The sequence below is a fragment of the Anomalospiza imberbis genome, chromosome 6 (genome assembly GCF_031753505.1).
Source record: "Anomalospiza imberbis isolate Cuckoo-Finch-1a 21T00152 chromosome 6, ASM3175350v1, whole genome shotgun sequence".
In the NCBI taxonomy this organism is placed as follows: Eukaryota; Metazoa; Chordata; class Aves; order Passeriformes; family Viduidae; genus Anomalospiza; species Anomalospiza imberbis.
The window spans coordinates 56,354,189-56,372,107 of NC_089686.1; the positions used below are offsets into that span (position 1 = coordinate 56,354,189).

The 17,919-nt window shown below is 50.9% G+C and overlaps 1 protein-coding gene across 7 annotated transcripts in view; it reads left to right on the forward strand.

The window, feature by feature from the left end:
• BAHD1 (bromo adjacent homology domain containing 1) overlaps window positions 1-17,919 on the forward strand; it is a 50,541-nt gene that overhangs the window by 23,820 nt on the left and 8,802 nt on the right. For 2 of the 7 annotated variants that reach the window (XM_068194536.1, XM_068194542.1), the window contains exons 3-7: window positions 950-1,311; window positions 2,902-3,061; window positions 4,020-4,096; window positions 6,138-6,229; window positions 8,564-9,261. In XM_068194536.1, the coding sequence (XP_068050637.1) occupies window positions 950-1,311; window positions 2,902-3,061; window positions 4,020-4,096; window positions 6,138-6,229; window positions 8,564-8,753 (881 nt within the window). In that variant the 3' untranslated portion in view covers window positions 8,754-9,261. Of the gene's footprint in view, window positions 1-949; window positions 1,312-2,901; window positions 3,062-4,019; window positions 4,097-6,137; window positions 6,230-7,980; window positions 8,530-8,563; window positions 9,262-14,841; window positions 14,982-15,122; window positions 15,594-17,919 lie in introns of those variants that run through there. The other 5 variants (XR_011000319.1, XM_068194541.1, XM_068194538.1 and 2 more) reach the window with 5 other exon arrangements.

Sequence of the window (17,919 nt, forward strand, 5' to 3'; positions counted from 1 at the left end):
TACTTGGGATTGATTGATTGATTGATGAGGATGATGGCATCCCTTGGACTCACAGCTCCACAGTGGCTTGGCTGCAGCCCTTAGGGAGGGTAAGATGGGGAGGCAGGAGTTCCAGCAGTTCTTTGGCTGGAGCTGTGTGGCTTTGGGTGGAATTTTCCCTTCAGATTTGTAAGCTCTGGTCTGAGGCAGCTCCTGGAGCCTGACTGGAGCTGTGCTTTGGTCACCCCAAAAAGCAGTCTCCCATTTAGGGAACAGGGGTGCATCATATATTGGTCCAGGAGCTCTTTTCCCGCTGATAGGGCGTAATTACAACTGGTTCTTCCATTGGCCTGAGTTGAGACTTGTTTGTGACTCCTGAGTGGAACAGTGTATTTCTGGGATGCTCTGAGAGGCAGTGTCAGCCAAATTCCAACCTGCTGAGGCTCCCATGTCTGCTGCAGGGACACAGTTTTGCTGAGCATGCAGCATCTTGTGGTTGTGTTCCACCTTGTTTAATCTCTCTGGACTTAATTTGGAGAATCTTCTCAATTTTCCCTGATTAGTAGAATTTGGCTTTTTGAAAGAAGCTGGCTGCTTTCGGCAGTGTGATTTAATCCTTCTCATTGTTTCAATAAGCCTTTTATTTCTTTTATACACATTGACAGGCTGGAACTGCTTTGGACACTGGCCAGCCTTGTGTGTATTCCTGGCTGGCATTACTTGGGATTCAGATGGGTTTGTTGTGGTGCAGTGTCATCTGCGGAGCACTGGAACACGCAAGCTCGGAAATGGCTTTGCTTTTACAATCCAGTGACAGTGCAAAATGAAATTACAGCCTGGAGAGTCTTTACAGCTATAATGCAATAAAGGGGATTTTGGGCAAAAGCGGCCGTGGTGTGGGACAGTCCCGGCTGCGTAGTTGCTTTTTGTTCCAGATGAGATCCGTGACTCAATTCTTCCCTTCCTTTAGAAGGCTGCAAGTCTCTGGACCAGCTGAACCTCACAATCCCGGTGGCAGGACACCCCGCGTCGCCTGCCCACCCGCTCTCAGGATGTCCTGTGCCCAGCGTGCCGCCGGCTGCAGAGCCCGTTCCTCACCTGCAGACCCCCAACTCTGACCCTCAGACCATGGCCCGGGAATGTCCCCAGAGCGCCAAGCCTCCCAGCGGCTCCAAGTCCGGGCTGCGGAATACTCCAGGCTGCCTGCACGCCTCCAACAGCAAAGCGGCGGGGGGCCATTCCCACCCCAAGCAGCAGCGGATCAGCCGGCGCAGAGCCACCAACGGCTGGATCCCCGTGGGCACGGCCTGCGAGAAGGCCGTCTACGTTGTGGTAGGTGTCTGAGTGCTGGGGCTGGGCAGGGACAGCTGTCTGTGAACCCCCAGGCGTGAAGGCTTGGGAGTTCTGGGGCTCCCTTCCAGCTGGAGATGGTCACTAGGTGCTGTCTAGAACCTCCCGGTGAAATTCTGATGGGAGCAGAGGCACTGCTGGCTCTGTTCCCTGTGTGTCCTGGTGTTACCTTGCACGGTGTGGTTTGGGAGGGGAGGAGAACTTGCTGCTCCTGTGCTGGCCTCAGCTCAAAGGTGACGGATCCTCCCAGCTCCGGCACGTACAAGGGTGGCACCTGAGGCACGTGGGAGTCCATCCCACTGGGATCATCCTCCAGCTGCTTTCTCCTGGGTAGGGCAAACCTGTCTGAGACGCTGAGGGTTGTTGTAGCCTCAATTACGAGGGGCACGTCTAGAGGCAGCTCTCATAAGGTGGCTCTCACGGTGTCTGTAGCCCCACAAGGATTTCCCAGCACGCAGAGGACTGAGACAGTATTCTGGTTCCCAGGTGGAATTTTTCTAGCACCCAAAATCCCCTTTCTCTTAACTTGCATGGTGGCACAGCCAGTTGCTTCTCCAGGGATTTCCTGTCTGTACTTTCCCATTTGTTGCATTCAGGAGCAGAGACTGGTTCCTGTAAAGATGGGAGATTTCCTGCCAGAGAATTCAATTAGGTCCAGTCAAGTCCACTTCAATTGTGAGAGAAGGCAATATCCTTCATCTTATTAAAGCATCAGAGCTCAAAATGGGCCCCACGTGGTGTCTGGGAAGGTGGGACAAGGCACTGATGTGCAGTAGATGTCAGGAGAAGGGAGGGCCATGGTCCAGGCAGGATCTGTGCTGCTGCTTGGTGTGGTGGCACAACCTCAGGCTGCTGAGAGCAGCAGACAGGGTAGGTTTTGGAGCTTTAGTCTTTGGGACTGTGTCCAGGTGCCAAGGACTATGCCAGAATGAAGCCTGTCAAGGCCAGGGACTGGCCTTGTGCATCCATCCCTCAGGCTGTCACACCCCAAAGGAGCACCGAGGCGTTAATCTCCTTAAGATGCTTCCAGTCCTCCCTGGGAGATCTGGCAGGAGGTTAAACCATCCTGCTTAGGCATTCTGAAATGAAACTCAGAGCAAAAGCAAACTAAAAATCCCTGGTTCATAGTCCCAAAAGTGATTATTTCCTGCTGTCAGAGGGTACAAAGGAATCATTGCCAGTCCTGCTAAGGAAGGCTTTGTGCCATGGCCTCCCTGCCACTCCCTGCCCTGCTTTTGTCAAATATTTCATGTTTTATTGTTTTTTTACCGTGTTTGTATCAGAGAAACATCATTCAAAACACACCTAGTTTTTGGTGCCTTTGAATGGGAAGGAAAATCAGGCCTCCAGGTAGGCAGGTGGAAAGGTGATTTTCCTGAAGATTTTGCATGCAGAATGGAAGGAGCGAGTGTGATTTAATTTTAAATAAGAGTATAAATTTCAGCAATTAGTGCTTTTGTGAGATGTGCTGTCCCCCTGATGAGCTGCTCCTCATTGCCTGCACTATGGAGGAGAACCATGAAGTCGCCCTTTGCCTGTTGACTGGGGTTGTTTTGGTTCCTGTGTGTGCAGAACGAGCCGGAGCCGGCCGTGCGCAAGAGCTACCAGGCGGTGGAGAGGGACGGGGAGATCATCCGGGTGCGGGACACCGTGCTCCTCAAATCGGGGCCCCGCAAGAAATCCATGCCCTACGTCGCCAAGATCTCTGCACTCTGGGAGGACCCCAAGACAGGTACAGTGCCAGGAGAGTGTGTGTGTGCTCGACAGAGCGAGCTGGAAGAAGAGAAGGAATGGAGCTAGGGAGAGCTGCAGGCTGGTTAGGGTACCAGTGTGATGGAGAGGAGATGAGTGCCATGGCTTCCATTTGGATTGTTCCAGGAACTGAAATGCTCCTTAATCACTCATCTGGGGCTGATAAATGGAAATCTTCCTGGATATGAAAGCACAGAATATTTGCCAAGTGCCCGTCTTAGCAGCCCTCCCGTGTTATTTCGTTGCTCAAACATCGGGGGAGCTGCTGTTTGCTCCAATCCAACATCTGGTCTGGGAGCTGTTGGGAACAGGGCTCTTCTGCAGCAGCTCTGATGGACCCCAGTAGAGCTGGGGGTGGGAATTGTGGGGACTCGTGGTGAGATCTGGTGTCTGACTGGCAATCTCTGAGCCAAGGATACTGAGCCAAATGCTTTAAAGTAGAGGTCGTGCTTAAAAGGGGGCAAAAGAAACCCAAAAAACTCTGTGTAAAAGACATGAATCGAGGTGTGGTGGGGGCCATTGTGGTTGTGTCAGTGCAGCAGCAATTCTGCCCTGAACCTGGGAATCAATGCTGCAAGTTCACACCTTTGGACGAGCATCTTTTCCAGCTTGTGTGCTGAATGGATTTTTTTTGCAGGTGAAAACAGTTGATTTTTGAATCTTTGGGGAGTTTTTTTGTGCCTGACTTCTTTGGTATGTTGTAACCTGAGCAGAAGGAGGCAAAGGTGTAGTGGAAAAGCAACATGACCGACTCCATGCAGCTCCTTGCTGTAACAAAGGGCCACCTCATTCAGCATGAAATATTTATCAGCCACAGCTGCCTCTCCGTGAGCGCTGTGGGAATGAAGGGGATGGAGCAGCGGGAGGAAGCCGGGAATGAGTGGGAAAACACTCGGAGAAAGCTGAGGCTTGACTTGTTTTAATCCATGCTGTTGCAGGGGAGCTGATGATGAGCCTCCTGTGGTATTACAGACCAGAGCACACTCAGGGAGGCCGCAACCCCAGCATGCACCAGGTGAGTCCGGATCGGGGCAGGGCATCCCGGGCTCTCTGTGCTCCTGCAGGAGGAGGGGACTGCCCCAGCATCTCCCTGCATTCCTGGGTGGCCTCAAGCTGAGTACAGCAGAGCGCTCTTGCCTGTGATGCAGCTGTTGCCAGATGTGTTGAGTGGTGGTGTCCTATAGTTGGGCTTTTCCCTCAGATTTATTGTCCTGTGGAGAAAATCTGGGCTCTCAAAAAAGCTGCTGAGTTCCTTACGTGGAGGCTCTAACAGAGTCTGCTGAGTGTTGATGTTTCTCCCTTTAATCTGAGAAAATTCCACATATTAAGTAAAAAATAATTTTGACTGTTACCTTAAGGAAGAATAAGTTTATGCTGAATCAAGATCAGACTCCTTTCCAAAAGCATCTTCTAATTCCTACAGGACTGCAGAGCCTGATGCAAAAGCTCCTGCTGCCATTTTGCAGGAAACTGAAGTGCCTGTGTCATGTGCTGCCTTTTAATAAATCCCTTAATCTGCTTCTTAAACTCCAAAAATGTGTTAGTTTTGTACAGAAACGTGGATGCATCATCCTTGCCCTGCATAGATTTATGATGAGAACTAAAGTCTGGCTTGAGGATGCTGTGTCAGGATAATGGAGTTGCTTTTTAAAGAAAAAAAATGTGTGAATCACTGTGACTTCACGCCTTGCTCTGCTTTGCATGGGCTTGTGTTGGGTGACAGAACAAGCTGGTTTTAACTGGGAATGAAGAATTCACTGCTGTGCTCAGCCCAATTTTAAAAACTTGGTGCTTTCTTAATGTCTATTACTTTTTTAAATAAAAAAGGGAGGGAGGGTTTGAGGGCAGGACTCGGGAGCAGCCAGGGAATTGTAACTGCCTCACTTGCAGGGCACAGGTGAGTTTCTAAACCAAAATGTGGCACTTTATAAATGAAAGGTGAGTGTATCCAGTTGCATTTCAGTCCAGAGAGAATGCCAGGAGGAATTAAGCCAGGTTTTTGCAAACCCATTTAAATTACACAATTCTTCAAACGAGAGAGCTTGGGCTGAGGGCTGGGCCAGGCTTGCCAGGGTGACTCAGGTAGTTTTGACTCAAGGAGTAAACCAGAACCCCAAGGTGCAGAAGGCAGGTGTGGCATTCCCAGTGTCCCTGATCAACCCTGTCCCCAGATGTTCACCCTTTTGTGAGTTTTCCCTTCCAGCAAAGCAGAAATGGAGCCTGCAGGGAATGCTTCCAGACTCGTGCAGGGCATCCGTGTTCCCAGAGATCATCTCTGCTGATCTAACCATACCTGAAATTCTTCTCAGTGGCTCTGTCCTGGTTACCCTGTGTATAACCAATCCTGCTTGCTGCAGAGCCTAAATTACTCTGGGAAAAATTGAAGAGAAGTTTGCCAGCAGAGGTTGTGGCTGCTCCTCCTTGGATGTGTTCAAGGCCAAGTTGGAAGGGGCTTGAAGCAACCTGGTGTAGTGGAAGGTGTCCCTGCCTATGGCAGGCATTGGAAGGAGATAATCCTTAAGGTTCCTGCCAACCCAAACCATTCCAGGATTCTATTCCATGATTCTGCAAAAGGCTGTTGCTACTTCTCTCACTAAAGCAGCCTTTTTAATTGAACCGGGAGGAGGAGGTGATTGGACAAGAAGGGTTTCTTTAAGTTTTGTTATAAAGATGGATTAGAGATTCCAGGAGGAAAGGGGAGACTGAGGGCTACAGCCAGCCATGGCCTTGCTGCTGAAGAGCTTTGTGACATTGGAAATTCATGGGATATTGGAGCACTCGGTCTCACAAAATGTGCTGGTGGGAGAGTCAGTCCTTTGCTCACTGTTGCTGGATAAAAATGTGGTGCACAGGGCCCACGGCAGGTGCCTGGGTTGTGTGGGACACTGGCTCTGAAGGGTATTCACTGTGGGCGTGCTTTGGTGACTCCACATGTAGGTGATGGGTGAAGGTGCAGAGTTGGCCCTTCCCTCTCTGGGTGGGTGAGGGTGGAGCTGGCCGTGCCTCCCGGGGCTCCGGGCCAGCTGGGTGACCTGTCCCCTCCCCTCCTCGCGCAGAATGAGATCTTTGCGTCGCGGCACCAGGACGAGAACAGCGTCGCCTGCATCGAGGAGAAGTGCTACGTGCTGACCTTCGCAGAGTACTGCAGGTAGGTGGAGCTCTGAACCTGCTGCACTTCCCAAACCTCCCCCTGCCTCCAGCCTCTCTCACCCTGCCCATTTCCAGCCAGCCCAGCTGTCCCAGCCCGGCGGGCTGTGGTGTGGCTGGAGCTGGGGTAGTGACACTTGCTCTGCTGCTGGCAGGGGGCTTCTCCTGCTTCAGACCCATTGGATGTCTGGATTGTGTAGGATCATGGGATCTTTTGGGTTGGAAAAGACCCTTAAGATCATTGAGTCCAGCTGTTCCCCTGGAGCTGCCAAGGGGAGCTGGCAAGGTGGCAGGTGTCACACCACAGTGTAGGATTAGAGCTGGTCCTGTCCCAAGTGTCCTGACTGAGCCCACAGGATTCTGTGCTCCATTCCACACTGACCCGTGTCCCTAAGTGTCACATCCACGCAGCTTTTAAATCCCTCCAGGGATGGTGACTCCACCACAGCCTGTTCCAAGGCCTGGCCACCCTTTCCCTGAAGGAATTTTCCCAATATCCAACCTAAACCTCCCCTGGTGCAACTTGAGGCTGCTTCCTCTCAACCTGTCCCTTGTTCCCTAGGAGCAGAGCCTGACAGCCTCTGGCTGCACCCTCCTGTGAGGGAGTTGTATAGAGCCAGAAGGTCCCCCCTGAGCCTCCTTTTCTCCAGGCTGAGCCCCTCCAGCTTCCTCAGCTGCTCCTGGTGGTCCAAACCCTTTCCCAGCCTCTTGTGCTCCTCTCAAGGGACTCCCAAATACTGATGCTTGTATGACCACTGCCCGTGGTTTCAAGGAAGACAGGAACAGGTGTACAGGAAAACATGGAACTTGGAGCTAAAAACTAAGTGAGCTAGGAAGAGATCCTATATATCCATCTCTTGTGGGGCACAGGTGCCAGACTACCCAAAAAACCTGCTGATACAAGTGCCGGTGTTTGTGCTGGACACCACATCCTGGGATTTTGGCAGCAGCACCCCCTGGAGCAGTGACTCGGGCTGTTACAGCTGAGCTCTTGCTGCCTGAATTGCAGCTTTGTCAGTAAGAAGTTGCCATATTCCAGCCTGCCATCCCGTGATGGATACACAGGGCTGAAGGAAAATAGGGATTGAATGGGCACAAACCCATAATGCAAACCAGTGCTTTAAATCTCTTCAGTTCTGCTGGGCGCATCTTGTGGTCTGTGCAGTCCTGCCACGGAGGGGATGCCTGAGGCCTTCTCCTCAGCCTGCTCCTTGCCCAGGGCTCTGCTCTTGGAATTTCTAAAAACAAACTGGTGTACAAACTCTTTAGAAGCTGAATTTTGGTATTTCTTTTGAGAACACTAAAAACCCCCAAACCAACAAAAAAACCCCAACCTTTCCCCAAGAATAACAAACCAAACAAAGCCAACCAAACAAAATCCTGCGTCCCCAAGCTTTGGATCAAAGCAATTCCTTTCCATTCTAACACCCCAGTCTTCTGGAACAGCTGCTGGCAGGAATTATTTCATACTCTTGTGGGTCAGGTCACCATTGAGGGATGTTCCCTGAAGGCATCCTGAATTCTTTGCTTTCCTAAACATTGGTTCATAAGCATTTATTAGGGGCTAATTAACAAAAATTAGGCCAAAGCAGTAAAAACAAGGTTTAAAAACTTTTTTTTTTTTTAATAGCTATCATCTTTGGTGCTGTATGATATCCACCAGTATGGAAATACAAACTTGTGTTGCTTCCTGCAGGAGTTCTCTTTGAACAAAGCTTTGTCCACATTCCTTCCCTTCCCCTTATCCTCCAGCAGCTGCAGTTGTGGCTCCCAGCAGGATACAGGCAGCAGGAGAGGGAATGAGTTCATGGTCCCCAGCACAGGAAGGACACGGACCTGTTGGAGCGAGTCCAGAGGAAGCCATCAGTTTGATCAGAGGGATGGAGCACCTCTCCTGTGAGGAAAGGCTGAGAGAATAGGGATTGTTCATCCTGAAAAAGTGAAGGCTTTGGAGTGACCTAATTTCCCCTTCCAGTACCTCAAGGGAGCCTAGAGGAAAAATGGAGAAAGACTGTTTACAAAGGCCTGGAGTGCCAGGACAAGGGGGAATGGCTTCACACTGCCAAAGGGCAGGGATAGTTGGGATGTTAGCAATAAATTCTTCCCTGTGAGGGTGGTGAGGCCATGGCTCAGAGAAGCTCTGGCTGCCCTATCCCTGGCAGGGTCCAAAGCCAAATTGGATGGGGCTTGGAGCAACCTGGGCTAGTAGAAGGTGGAACCTAGTGAAAGGTTCCTGCCCATGGCAAGGGGTGGGACGGGATGAGCCTTAATGTCCCTTCCAACCCAAAGCGTTCCAGGATCCTCTGATAACTCTTCCGATGTGATTGCCCTGCAGATTTTGTGCCTTGGCAAAGCGTCGAGTCGAAGGGATCCCGGGCAGGAAAACCATCATGGTTCCTCCCTCGGAGGAATATTCCACCCCTCTGCACCGCAAGGTGCCCGAGGACACGGACCCCGATCTGGTTTTCCTCTGTCGTCACGTCTACGACTTCAGGCACGGGCGCATCCTGAAGAACCCGCAGTAGCACAGCCCTTGGGTCGGAGCACGGCGGGAGCGGGCGGCACCGGAGCACCCACGGCCTGGGACACCTGTGCACTCTCACCCACCTCGTGCTGCTGCAGGTGGGAGCGCCCAGCGCTCCGTCCTGGGACACGGGAGCGTGCGAGGAGCGGAGCCCGTGGAGGGGGAGGCAGCAGTTGAAAGCACAGCACTTCATTAAAAGCATAAATGAAAATATATACGTAAAAAAATAAATATATGTATATAGATATAGGGATTTGCATAAGTAAATCTATATCTATATATGTATGTAGAGCTGCATCTGTTGGGAGGGTTTGCAGGGGATAAAAGCCAGGAAGCAGTGCAGAGCCATGGCTGGGGGAACAGCGGGAAGGTGCAGGAGGGATGTGTCAGTGCACTGTTTGTTGAGGCTGGCTGGCACAGTTGGTGGTTTTCGGGTCCTGAACTGAGCCCAGTTCTTGGCAGAGCACATGAGAGTCTCCTTGGTTCCGCAGGACAGACTCTGAGGATTCCCACGGTGAGAGCTTCAAAATACAGCTTTGGGAGCTGCCTGGGTGCAGAGTGGCCTTGTGTCATGCTTGGATAGGAGTTGCTCCACCAGGGAAAGAGGTGACTCCTGTTTTCCCTCGTCTTTTCCCTCCCCTCACCTCGCTGCTCTGTGATTCACCACCTAGACTGGGGCTTGGAGCCTGCTGCATGGTGGAGCAGAGGGAGCTGGCAAGGTGGCAGGTGTCACACCACGGTGTAGGGTTAGAGCTGGTCCTGTCCCAGGAGTCCTGACTGAGCCCACAGGATTGTATGCCCCATTCCCAAGGCCCGGCACTCATCGCTTGGAGCTCACAAAGTGGGCTCTACTGGGGTCAGCCATGTTTCCTCTTCTCTTCTGAGTGTTGCTCTTTCCTGATGGCTCAGGGGGCCCTGGATTTTCTCTTTCTTCCCAATTTTTTTCCTGTAATGTCATTTACAGACCCTGATTATCCCCTGTGTCTGCAGTGGGAAGAAGCCAGAAGGGGAAGTGGCAAACCATTTTCATGCGTGTTTTTGGCTTTTTAAAATTCTTTCCCCATGTGACTGTCCTGTTCCTGGGGAGTGCTGTTGAAGCCATCAGCAACCTCTCCCCCTCCAAACTTACCCCGGTGTCCGAGCAAGCTCACCAAAGTGGCTTTGTGGCTCCTGAAAGGACCTGAGCATCGGGAAAGGTTCGCATGGACCGTGCGAGCCCCGCAGGTCCTGCCTCTTGCCTTACCTGTACAGAACCCAGACAGACCTTAGATCCCAGACAGACCTTAGCTTATCTCAATGCTAACTTGGAGTTAATCCCAAAGCAAACCAAAGGACAGTGTCACATCCTGGGCAGTCACTGCACCAGGCTGGGAGCCCAGCCCGAGATTGCACTAACTTACAGCAGAACTGACCCCGTGCCACCCACGTTCCTGCTGGAACCACTCACTGAAATGAGGGACCTGCCTTTTCCCAGTCTTTTGGGGCTTCTGAACTTGTGTTCCATGGTGGAAGTGTCCATTCTGCTTTGATGTCCTGTCAGTGGAAGCAGCATTCCCTGTACTCCCTGGGGACGCAGGGCTTGTCACCTTGCTCCAGAGGCCGCATACCTGCCTGGCCTGGAGAGAAAGCCCATGGCATCCAGTTCCTTACATGGAATAGTTCAGGCACACAGGAGTTCTCCAGAGATTTGCTCTACATACCAAAGAGGGGAACGTGTCCGGAGGCAATGGCTTGAGGGGATGACAAGGTCTGGCACCCGCTGCAGTGGGCGGGCATCTCCCTGCAGCTGGTGGATGATTCCTGCTGGAAAATCCCTGTTTATTCCCACCTGCATAGCCCAGGGAGAGCACCCAGCTCCAAGAAGGGGGATCCCAGGTGTGCAAGCAAGAATTGTCAGGTGAAGCATCTTCTCTCACTTATACCTCAAGATACTGTTGGTGTCAAAGGGATTGCTCAGATCTCTCCCGAACAATTCGCTTGGCACTGGGGGTCTCTTGGAGTGACATGGTGGGGCTTTGTTGGGTTGGGAAGTGGTGGCACTTTGGGGACACTCGGGTGAAGGGGTGCAAGGAGGCATTGGAGATGGTGGTCTCTGATGCTTCTGGGGGAGGATATGAAGTGGTTTCCCCTGTAGCAGGGAGGGAGGACGCTGGAGAAGTGGAGCTGCTCCTGCCCGTGACACGGAGGGAATGGCAGCTGCCCGGCCGTGGGAGGGGAGCGCAGCAGCTGCACCCCACAGTGAGTGGAAGGTGGTGGGAAGCCCTAAATCCACGTGTTTGGCTTCATGGGGACTCCTTTGTCCCCGAACCTGAAGCAGGAGAGCTGCTGTGGCCATTTCTCCCTGGCAGTGCTTTGGACACGGAATGCTGCAAGACCCACCAGCCAGGTGAGCCTGAGCACTGCTGCAGCTGGGCCCAGGTGTGAGACCCAGCCTTGGAACCACAGTAACTCGCCAAAATTCCTCCTGCCCCATCTCCCCCTGCTCCCACCTTGTCCTGGCTCCTCTCCAGGTAGCAGGGAAGTTATCCTTGCCCTGGGTCTATAACAGACTCCGGTCCAGCTCTGGAGAGGACAAACCTGACTCTTCTCATGTTGAATTTGCTTCAGGCCATGAACATTGAGGTTCACGTGGTTGCTGATGCTGTTGTGCAAACAGCATGTAAATGAACTGAAATGTCTTATCCCTAATGAAAAGATTTCCTGCTTTTTTAATCTATTAGATATGGAAATATTTTTTGAAACTGAAAAAATGCAGTCGGTAGAATTTAAATTGAAGCGTAATACATGTAAAATATATTTTAGTTGATAATTTTGTAAAATGCACTTTTTTGTGTCTCTTCCCTGGTTTCCCAGATCTGTATTTCATTGTTTACAGATGGAATGAGAACATTCCCTATTCCCTCCTTCTGTGAGAAAGATATATTAGAAGTAATTCTTAAAAAATAAATTTGAAAAATCGTATTGATTTAGAAAACAAACCAGTGCTGGACTGTTCTTCTCATTCCTGCATGAACTTCCTGCCTGGACCTGGTGGTTTGCAGGAGTTAGGAGTGCTTGGGAGCAGATGTGGGTGCTCAGGGTTGTGGGATGAGCGATCCGTTGGGTTTTCCATGGAAATAGAGCAAGTGGCAACAGGACAGGCAAGGATTGACTGACTTTTCTCCAGTCTGCTCTTGACAGCTGCTGTCAGTGGAATGTTTGAGTCTGTGCTGTCCAGGAAGGGCAGGTGATGGTGACAGATCTTGTTTCAGCTAGGCTTTAGGAACCCTGAAGGAAGCATTTGGGAATGTTGCTTTGGAAAAGTGTCTTGCTTGGAACACTGTCTTCACCAGCTTCTGCCATCTGAGTGTTACGGCCCCATGGCACCAGGTGTCACATGCACCCTGAGGACAGTTCCAATAGCTGAGCTATCTACACAGACATCCCAAATGGCCAGAAGGATTCCAAGTGGGAGAAGAGCAGACAGGAGTCAAATAACCTGCTTGAGGAGCAATGAGGAGCAGGATAATGGGATTGAGATGACCTGGTGGGAGTGTCTGCAGCCACATGCAGGTGAGAGCTGTTCAGGGGTGCTCCCAGCCAGCAGCAGGGCTTGGGGGCACAAGGCCGAAGGCACGGGCGTGTGCAGGGGCATTGCATGGGGCTCCTGCACACTCATCCTCAGGGGGAGCAGCCCCCATGGCCCTGGGTGGTGACGCAGCCACTCCCACACAGTCCTGAGCCATGGCTCCTCTGGAGCTGTCCCACAGGCTCCTCCTCCTCTTTCATGATTTCCATTCCATGTTGAGATGTTCTGCTGCTTCCTGGGGCTGTGGCCCTTGCACACCTGGGGAGGGAGGGGATGAGTTCTGGGGACAAAATGGGCAGAAGAAAAGAGTAATGTCTGACATGGCATTAGCTCCTAATTACAGAGACGGAAGCAAGGGGCACGTGTGGCTTGTGGCCTCAATGCAGATTAGCTGGGCATGGCAGAACTGCATCCACAGCCCTTGGATAATCCATTGGACCTTGGCTGCATCTTTCTGAAAATTTGCAGCATCTTTCACTGCCAGGTCACCTTGAGCAGGAGATTCTGAGATGGTCCCATTGGGTGAGCTGGGGCTCCTCAGTCCCTGTCCCCTTACAGCCCTGCTGGCATCACACCTGTTCTTAAGTTCCTGATTAAATTCCTTCCTAGGATTAGGGATTTTTCTAGAGGATCCTTGCCTTTTGCTTCCTGCTCCCAGCCTTGTCAGCACAGCTTTTCGCAGGGAGCTGCTGGAAGCACAGACCTGGAGAAGCAGATCAAACCAAAAGAATTCCTGAGAAAGGAAACCACAGTGATGATGTGAATTCATCCAGGAATTTTCCTCCCAAGGGGAGGAAGGAGCTCATGCAGGGACATGTACATTTGTGAGCTGCTGTGGGATCACTGAGCATGACATTCCCAACCCCCTGGCCTGGGATTTCTGCTGAAGAACCAATTTGAGATTTTCCAGTTGGATTTAATGTGACCTGGTTACTGGGAACCATCAGTGATGTGGGTGCCAGAAATGCAACAGAAACCTGACCCCGTGCGTGACCCACGGCCAGCTCTGGCGCTTATCCGGGTGTCGATGCTCCCTCAGAGAGGTCCTTTGGAAAGACAACTAAGAAAAAGCTTTTCCATCCCTGCTCTTCCTGCATGGTGAGCCATTACCAAAAGGATAATCTGTGGCGGGCTGAAAAGTTGGGATTAATGTCAAACAAAATTGGATTTACTGTTGAAATCTGCTACCCGAGGGAGGCGCGTGGAGCCATATCCGGCTCTCCTGGATCTGACATTCAGCAAACTGCTCTTGTATCATGACCGACGCTGCCAGGAATGTTCTGCTGCCACTGTGGCACGGTCCTTTTGGCCACTGGTTGTCCTCGGAGTCCCTCATGCATCAGGAAGGCGTGGGCTCACTGGCTGGAAAGCGTGAGGTGTGTGGCCATGGGAATCCCGCCCGGCTTTGGCCAGCTGGGCATCCCCTGGCAGGTTTTGGTGACCAGCAGTGGTTCAAGTACTTGGCAAAGCCAACCTGCTGTGTCCCATTTCCCTCATTTCCATGTCTGGTGTCTGAAGGTGACAGAGCCTTGTGGCAGTTGCAGGGAGAAGAAGCACTTGGGGTGCTGAGAAGGAGCTGATGGGGCTGTGGGCACTTCCAGAGGCTTTGGCTAAGATTTGGGCACCAGGATGAGCATGCTGAGTGGGTGGGAGCTGTTGAAAAGTGCATCCTGACCTTTGGGAATTAATCCTTCGAGAGGCACAGCAGTGTCCTGCAGATTCAGGGATGCTGGTATGGCTCTTTGTTCTGCTCTGGAGCAGCTCTTTTTTCCAGGGAAAGTGCCAGCTGGTCTCCTGATGCTGCTGTGGGAGCCTTCTTGGAGTTTCCTCACCTCACTCCCCACATGTCCCAGCCAAGCAGATCCAGAGCAGCATCCAGGACTGGCTGAAGTGTTTTCCCACCTGGAATGAAAGCCACAAGCTCCTGCTTGCGGTTAACTGGGGCTTTAATGCTGCTAATTATAATTGGCTGTAATTGTGCCAAAATCCCTGCGAGCCAAGAGGCGGGAGCAGTTGGGACTGTCACATGAATGTGGCAGAGTGCTCCAGCACCTGCCCATCTCCTTCCCTGCTGATGGAGGAGCCGTGCAGGGGCTGGGAGTGGGGTTTGTCCCATCGCCGGTGGCAGGACCAGCCCTGACAGGGTTGGTGCCACACAGGGAAAAGGGGTACACATCCCTTTAACCTCCAGGGACCTGAGCATGGGCAATTCCCTGTTTTACTGTGCCCTTGTCATCCCATCCATATGGGATAAACACTTGGCTCACCAAGCTGGGGGCTTGAGGGGAGATAATGGATAACTGCTCACAAACCCCTGCATGTCAGCGTTGGCTCTTGCTGTTCCATGCCGCTCCAAATGCTGCAGTGGCAGCACAGGGAGCCCCCAGCTCCATTGGCACAGGCTCCATCCACGGGAAAGCAGCCGCAGCCTCGCAGAGCCACTCTTGGAATGGCTCCTGTACTGCCTGTGTCATTCAAAGCTGAATTAAAATGAGGTTGAGCTTTTCGTGTTCTTCTCCAGCTGCTGCTCCTGCCATGGCTGCATCCCTGTGCCCAAAACCTCAGGGTCCTGGAGCAGCAGTTCAGGGAGCCATTTGTCTGGAAACATCAAGTTGGACATTCCTGGAGGCTCTTCCCTGTGATAAAGCCCTTGGCAGAAAGGTAATTCCGATCTGGCCCTTGGGAAGGGAGCTGTGCTGAGGGGTCACATGAGGACTGGCCAGGACTAGCCTCCTGCAAAACCCCAAAATCCAGCTAAATCACCCCTTTATATATGAATTTTCCTTAAATTCCAAATGCCAGCCTGGAACACATGTTGAGAGCTCTGCGAGGCCACTGGGAGCAGCGCTGGGAATTGTGAGAGACTGAGGCCAAAAGTAGGAAGAAAAGGAAAACAACAAGCCCAAAAATCAGGGGAACAGAGGAGGAAGCGGGTGAACACTGCCAGGTGTGCTGGGAAAGGCATCCAACCTCTATCCATGCGTTCCATGTGGGATGGGACTCACGGAGGCAGTGGGAACTTGCGGCACAGCGCTCAGTGCCGGCCTCGGGGTTGTAATTAATAGTGGGAGATGATGATTAATAATTGGAGGTGGTATAAAGAGGATACCTGGACTGGGATGAAGCCGAGGGGCTGGCACGGAGCGAGGGGTCTCTCGGAGCACGGCGTTGCCATAGGGATCCAACAGCTTCTCCGTCAGAGCCTCCAGCGAGAGCAGTTAATCCATTTTTAAGAGGAAAGGATATTTAATAAAGGGAGCCATTTAAACTGGATTTACAAGGCACACTGAATGGAGGCCCCATTTATTCCGTGACTTCATATTTAATTTTAATATCTCTATAAACCTCTCCAGAGTGTTTTGCACAAACAAGCTGAAGCCAGAGCGGTTCGACCGCCCAGTGATTCTTAAAAGCAAATTAATTTAACAGGGCTGGAAAAAACCTCCCTTTCCAGGAATATTCTTCTGCTCTCGGAAGGAGCACCGGAATAGCTCTATTAGAAAACAACAAACAAGCTCTTCTGATGGAGAGGGATTTTTTGAAAGGATGTGGTGCAAAGCGGGGTTGGGAGCCTCCACAGCGAGCCAGATTGTTGGGAATCCACTTTGTTGCTCTGTTTTCTCTGCACTCATAAATAATGTAATTAATAATCATATAACTTTATCAGTAATCCAGCTTTTTCTGTAGCCATGCTCACTGCTATTCCTGTGCTGCTGCCTGAGCAGGGATGCAGTGACTGTAGAAGTCCATACAAAAGCTGGGACAGGGACCATGGTACCTGCCAATATTTAGCACTCTATAAATGAGAAAAGGACAGGAAGGCAGCCGCATTTCCCACGAGGAAGCAGTTTGTGGCTGTTCCCAGAGTGCTTCTGCTTCCTGCACTGGGAATGTCGTGGGTTTGGAAGAATCAAGTTCTCTGGGAAGAGCTGGTGAGAAAACTCCCTTCTCCCTCTGCGACAGGTAAACTTGTGCTCCTCAGCGCCTGGCTGAGGGCACAGAGCAAATTCCTTGGGTTTCCTTTGTCCCTGGAACATCTCGTTTTTATTTCTTTTTACTATGTAGAGACTGTGCTGCACAAAGCTGGCTCTGATTTCTCCTCCGTCTTTCAGTTGGTCCCTGAACCCGCATTTAAGGAGCAGAGCAGGTGCCCTTGGCCACCACATCCCAGTCAGCCTGTGCCGTGGTTTGTGCTCTCAGATCACAGAATGTTCCCTCACCTCCACTTAATCCCTTTTTCCTCCTCTTCTTCCTTCCACACAAATGACCCCCCTAGCAGGAAACGGCATCCTCTGCCGTCCTGGGTCACAGAGATGGATTTCTCAAGGAGCGGACTCTGGACTGCTCAGAGTGAGGGTTTCTCCCTGTCCCAGGCTGGGGGATGTTTCTCCCTATCACAGCCAAAGATCTGTGAGTGGGATTGGATTCGTAGCACATCGGATAATTAGCCTGTAAAAAGGGAATTACATGGCATGTTAACGAGCACGGTTGAGTTTTGTTCTCGTCTCCCTGCGAGATGAAGGCTGTGACTCCCCGTGGGAATTGATTTCCTCGTGGGACCTCCCTGTCTCAGGAATGGGATGTCCCGAAAGCAGTGCCATGGGTACATGTGGATCTGGAAACCAGGATCCAGGCAGGCAGCAGCATCCCATTTCCAGGGACAGACCCCTTGCTCCTAACCCTTTTTTTTCCTAATATTTGAGCAAATTTTCTTATAATTTAACTTTCCCAATTAGTTTTCTTCTAAAATCTGGAAATAATGCATTTTTTTTATTGATGTGGGGGAAAAAAACATTTTCATCACTTTTTAACAGAAAGCCTGTCTTCTATGGTCCAGAGCAAGAGGAGGCACAACTGGACTGATTTATTTCATTCTTCCTGATGTTTATTTAAAATTAATCCTGTTGGGACAGATGTCAGGCCAGAATTCTTGCTGGAATCACTTATGTTCTTTGATCTAATTAACAATGGCTCATGTTTTATAATAACTCATTTTTCTAATAATTAATTTTTCATGAGTGATGGGATTCACTTACTCTTTGCCTTCCCCTAGATCCTGCATTTCCTCCCTCATTCTTCTTCCTTTCGTTTTCCAAACCACCTTGATGCTGATACATTTCAGGCTTAAAAACACTGTAAATAACTTTCCAAATATGCTGCATTTAGAGAAAATTTCAGATTAATTCTACATGTTTATTCATTAAAAGCACCAGTAGGATCCTGCTATGCACACACAGGGAATTTAACATGGAAAAACAAGTGGAATGTGTACATAAGTGTGTGACAGTAATAATAAAATAGGAGCCATGCTGCTGTGATTCATTGACCCAGGATTTCCGACTGGAATTTACAGTGGGCTTGATGATAAACCCTCAGACTTTCCTTGGGAAGTGCCCCTGGAATACTCAGGAAAATGCTTTTAGGGATTACACAGCAATTTAAACAACATGCTGCCTAGGATGGCCTGAAGGCACAAAACTTCCCGTTCCTATAAAATCCAGGCTACAAATGGAAAATCCTATCAAGAAGAATAGGGGAAAAGACCAGAATATTGAGAAGTTTTCCCCAGTACCACAACTGAAGATTGCACCTGATGATC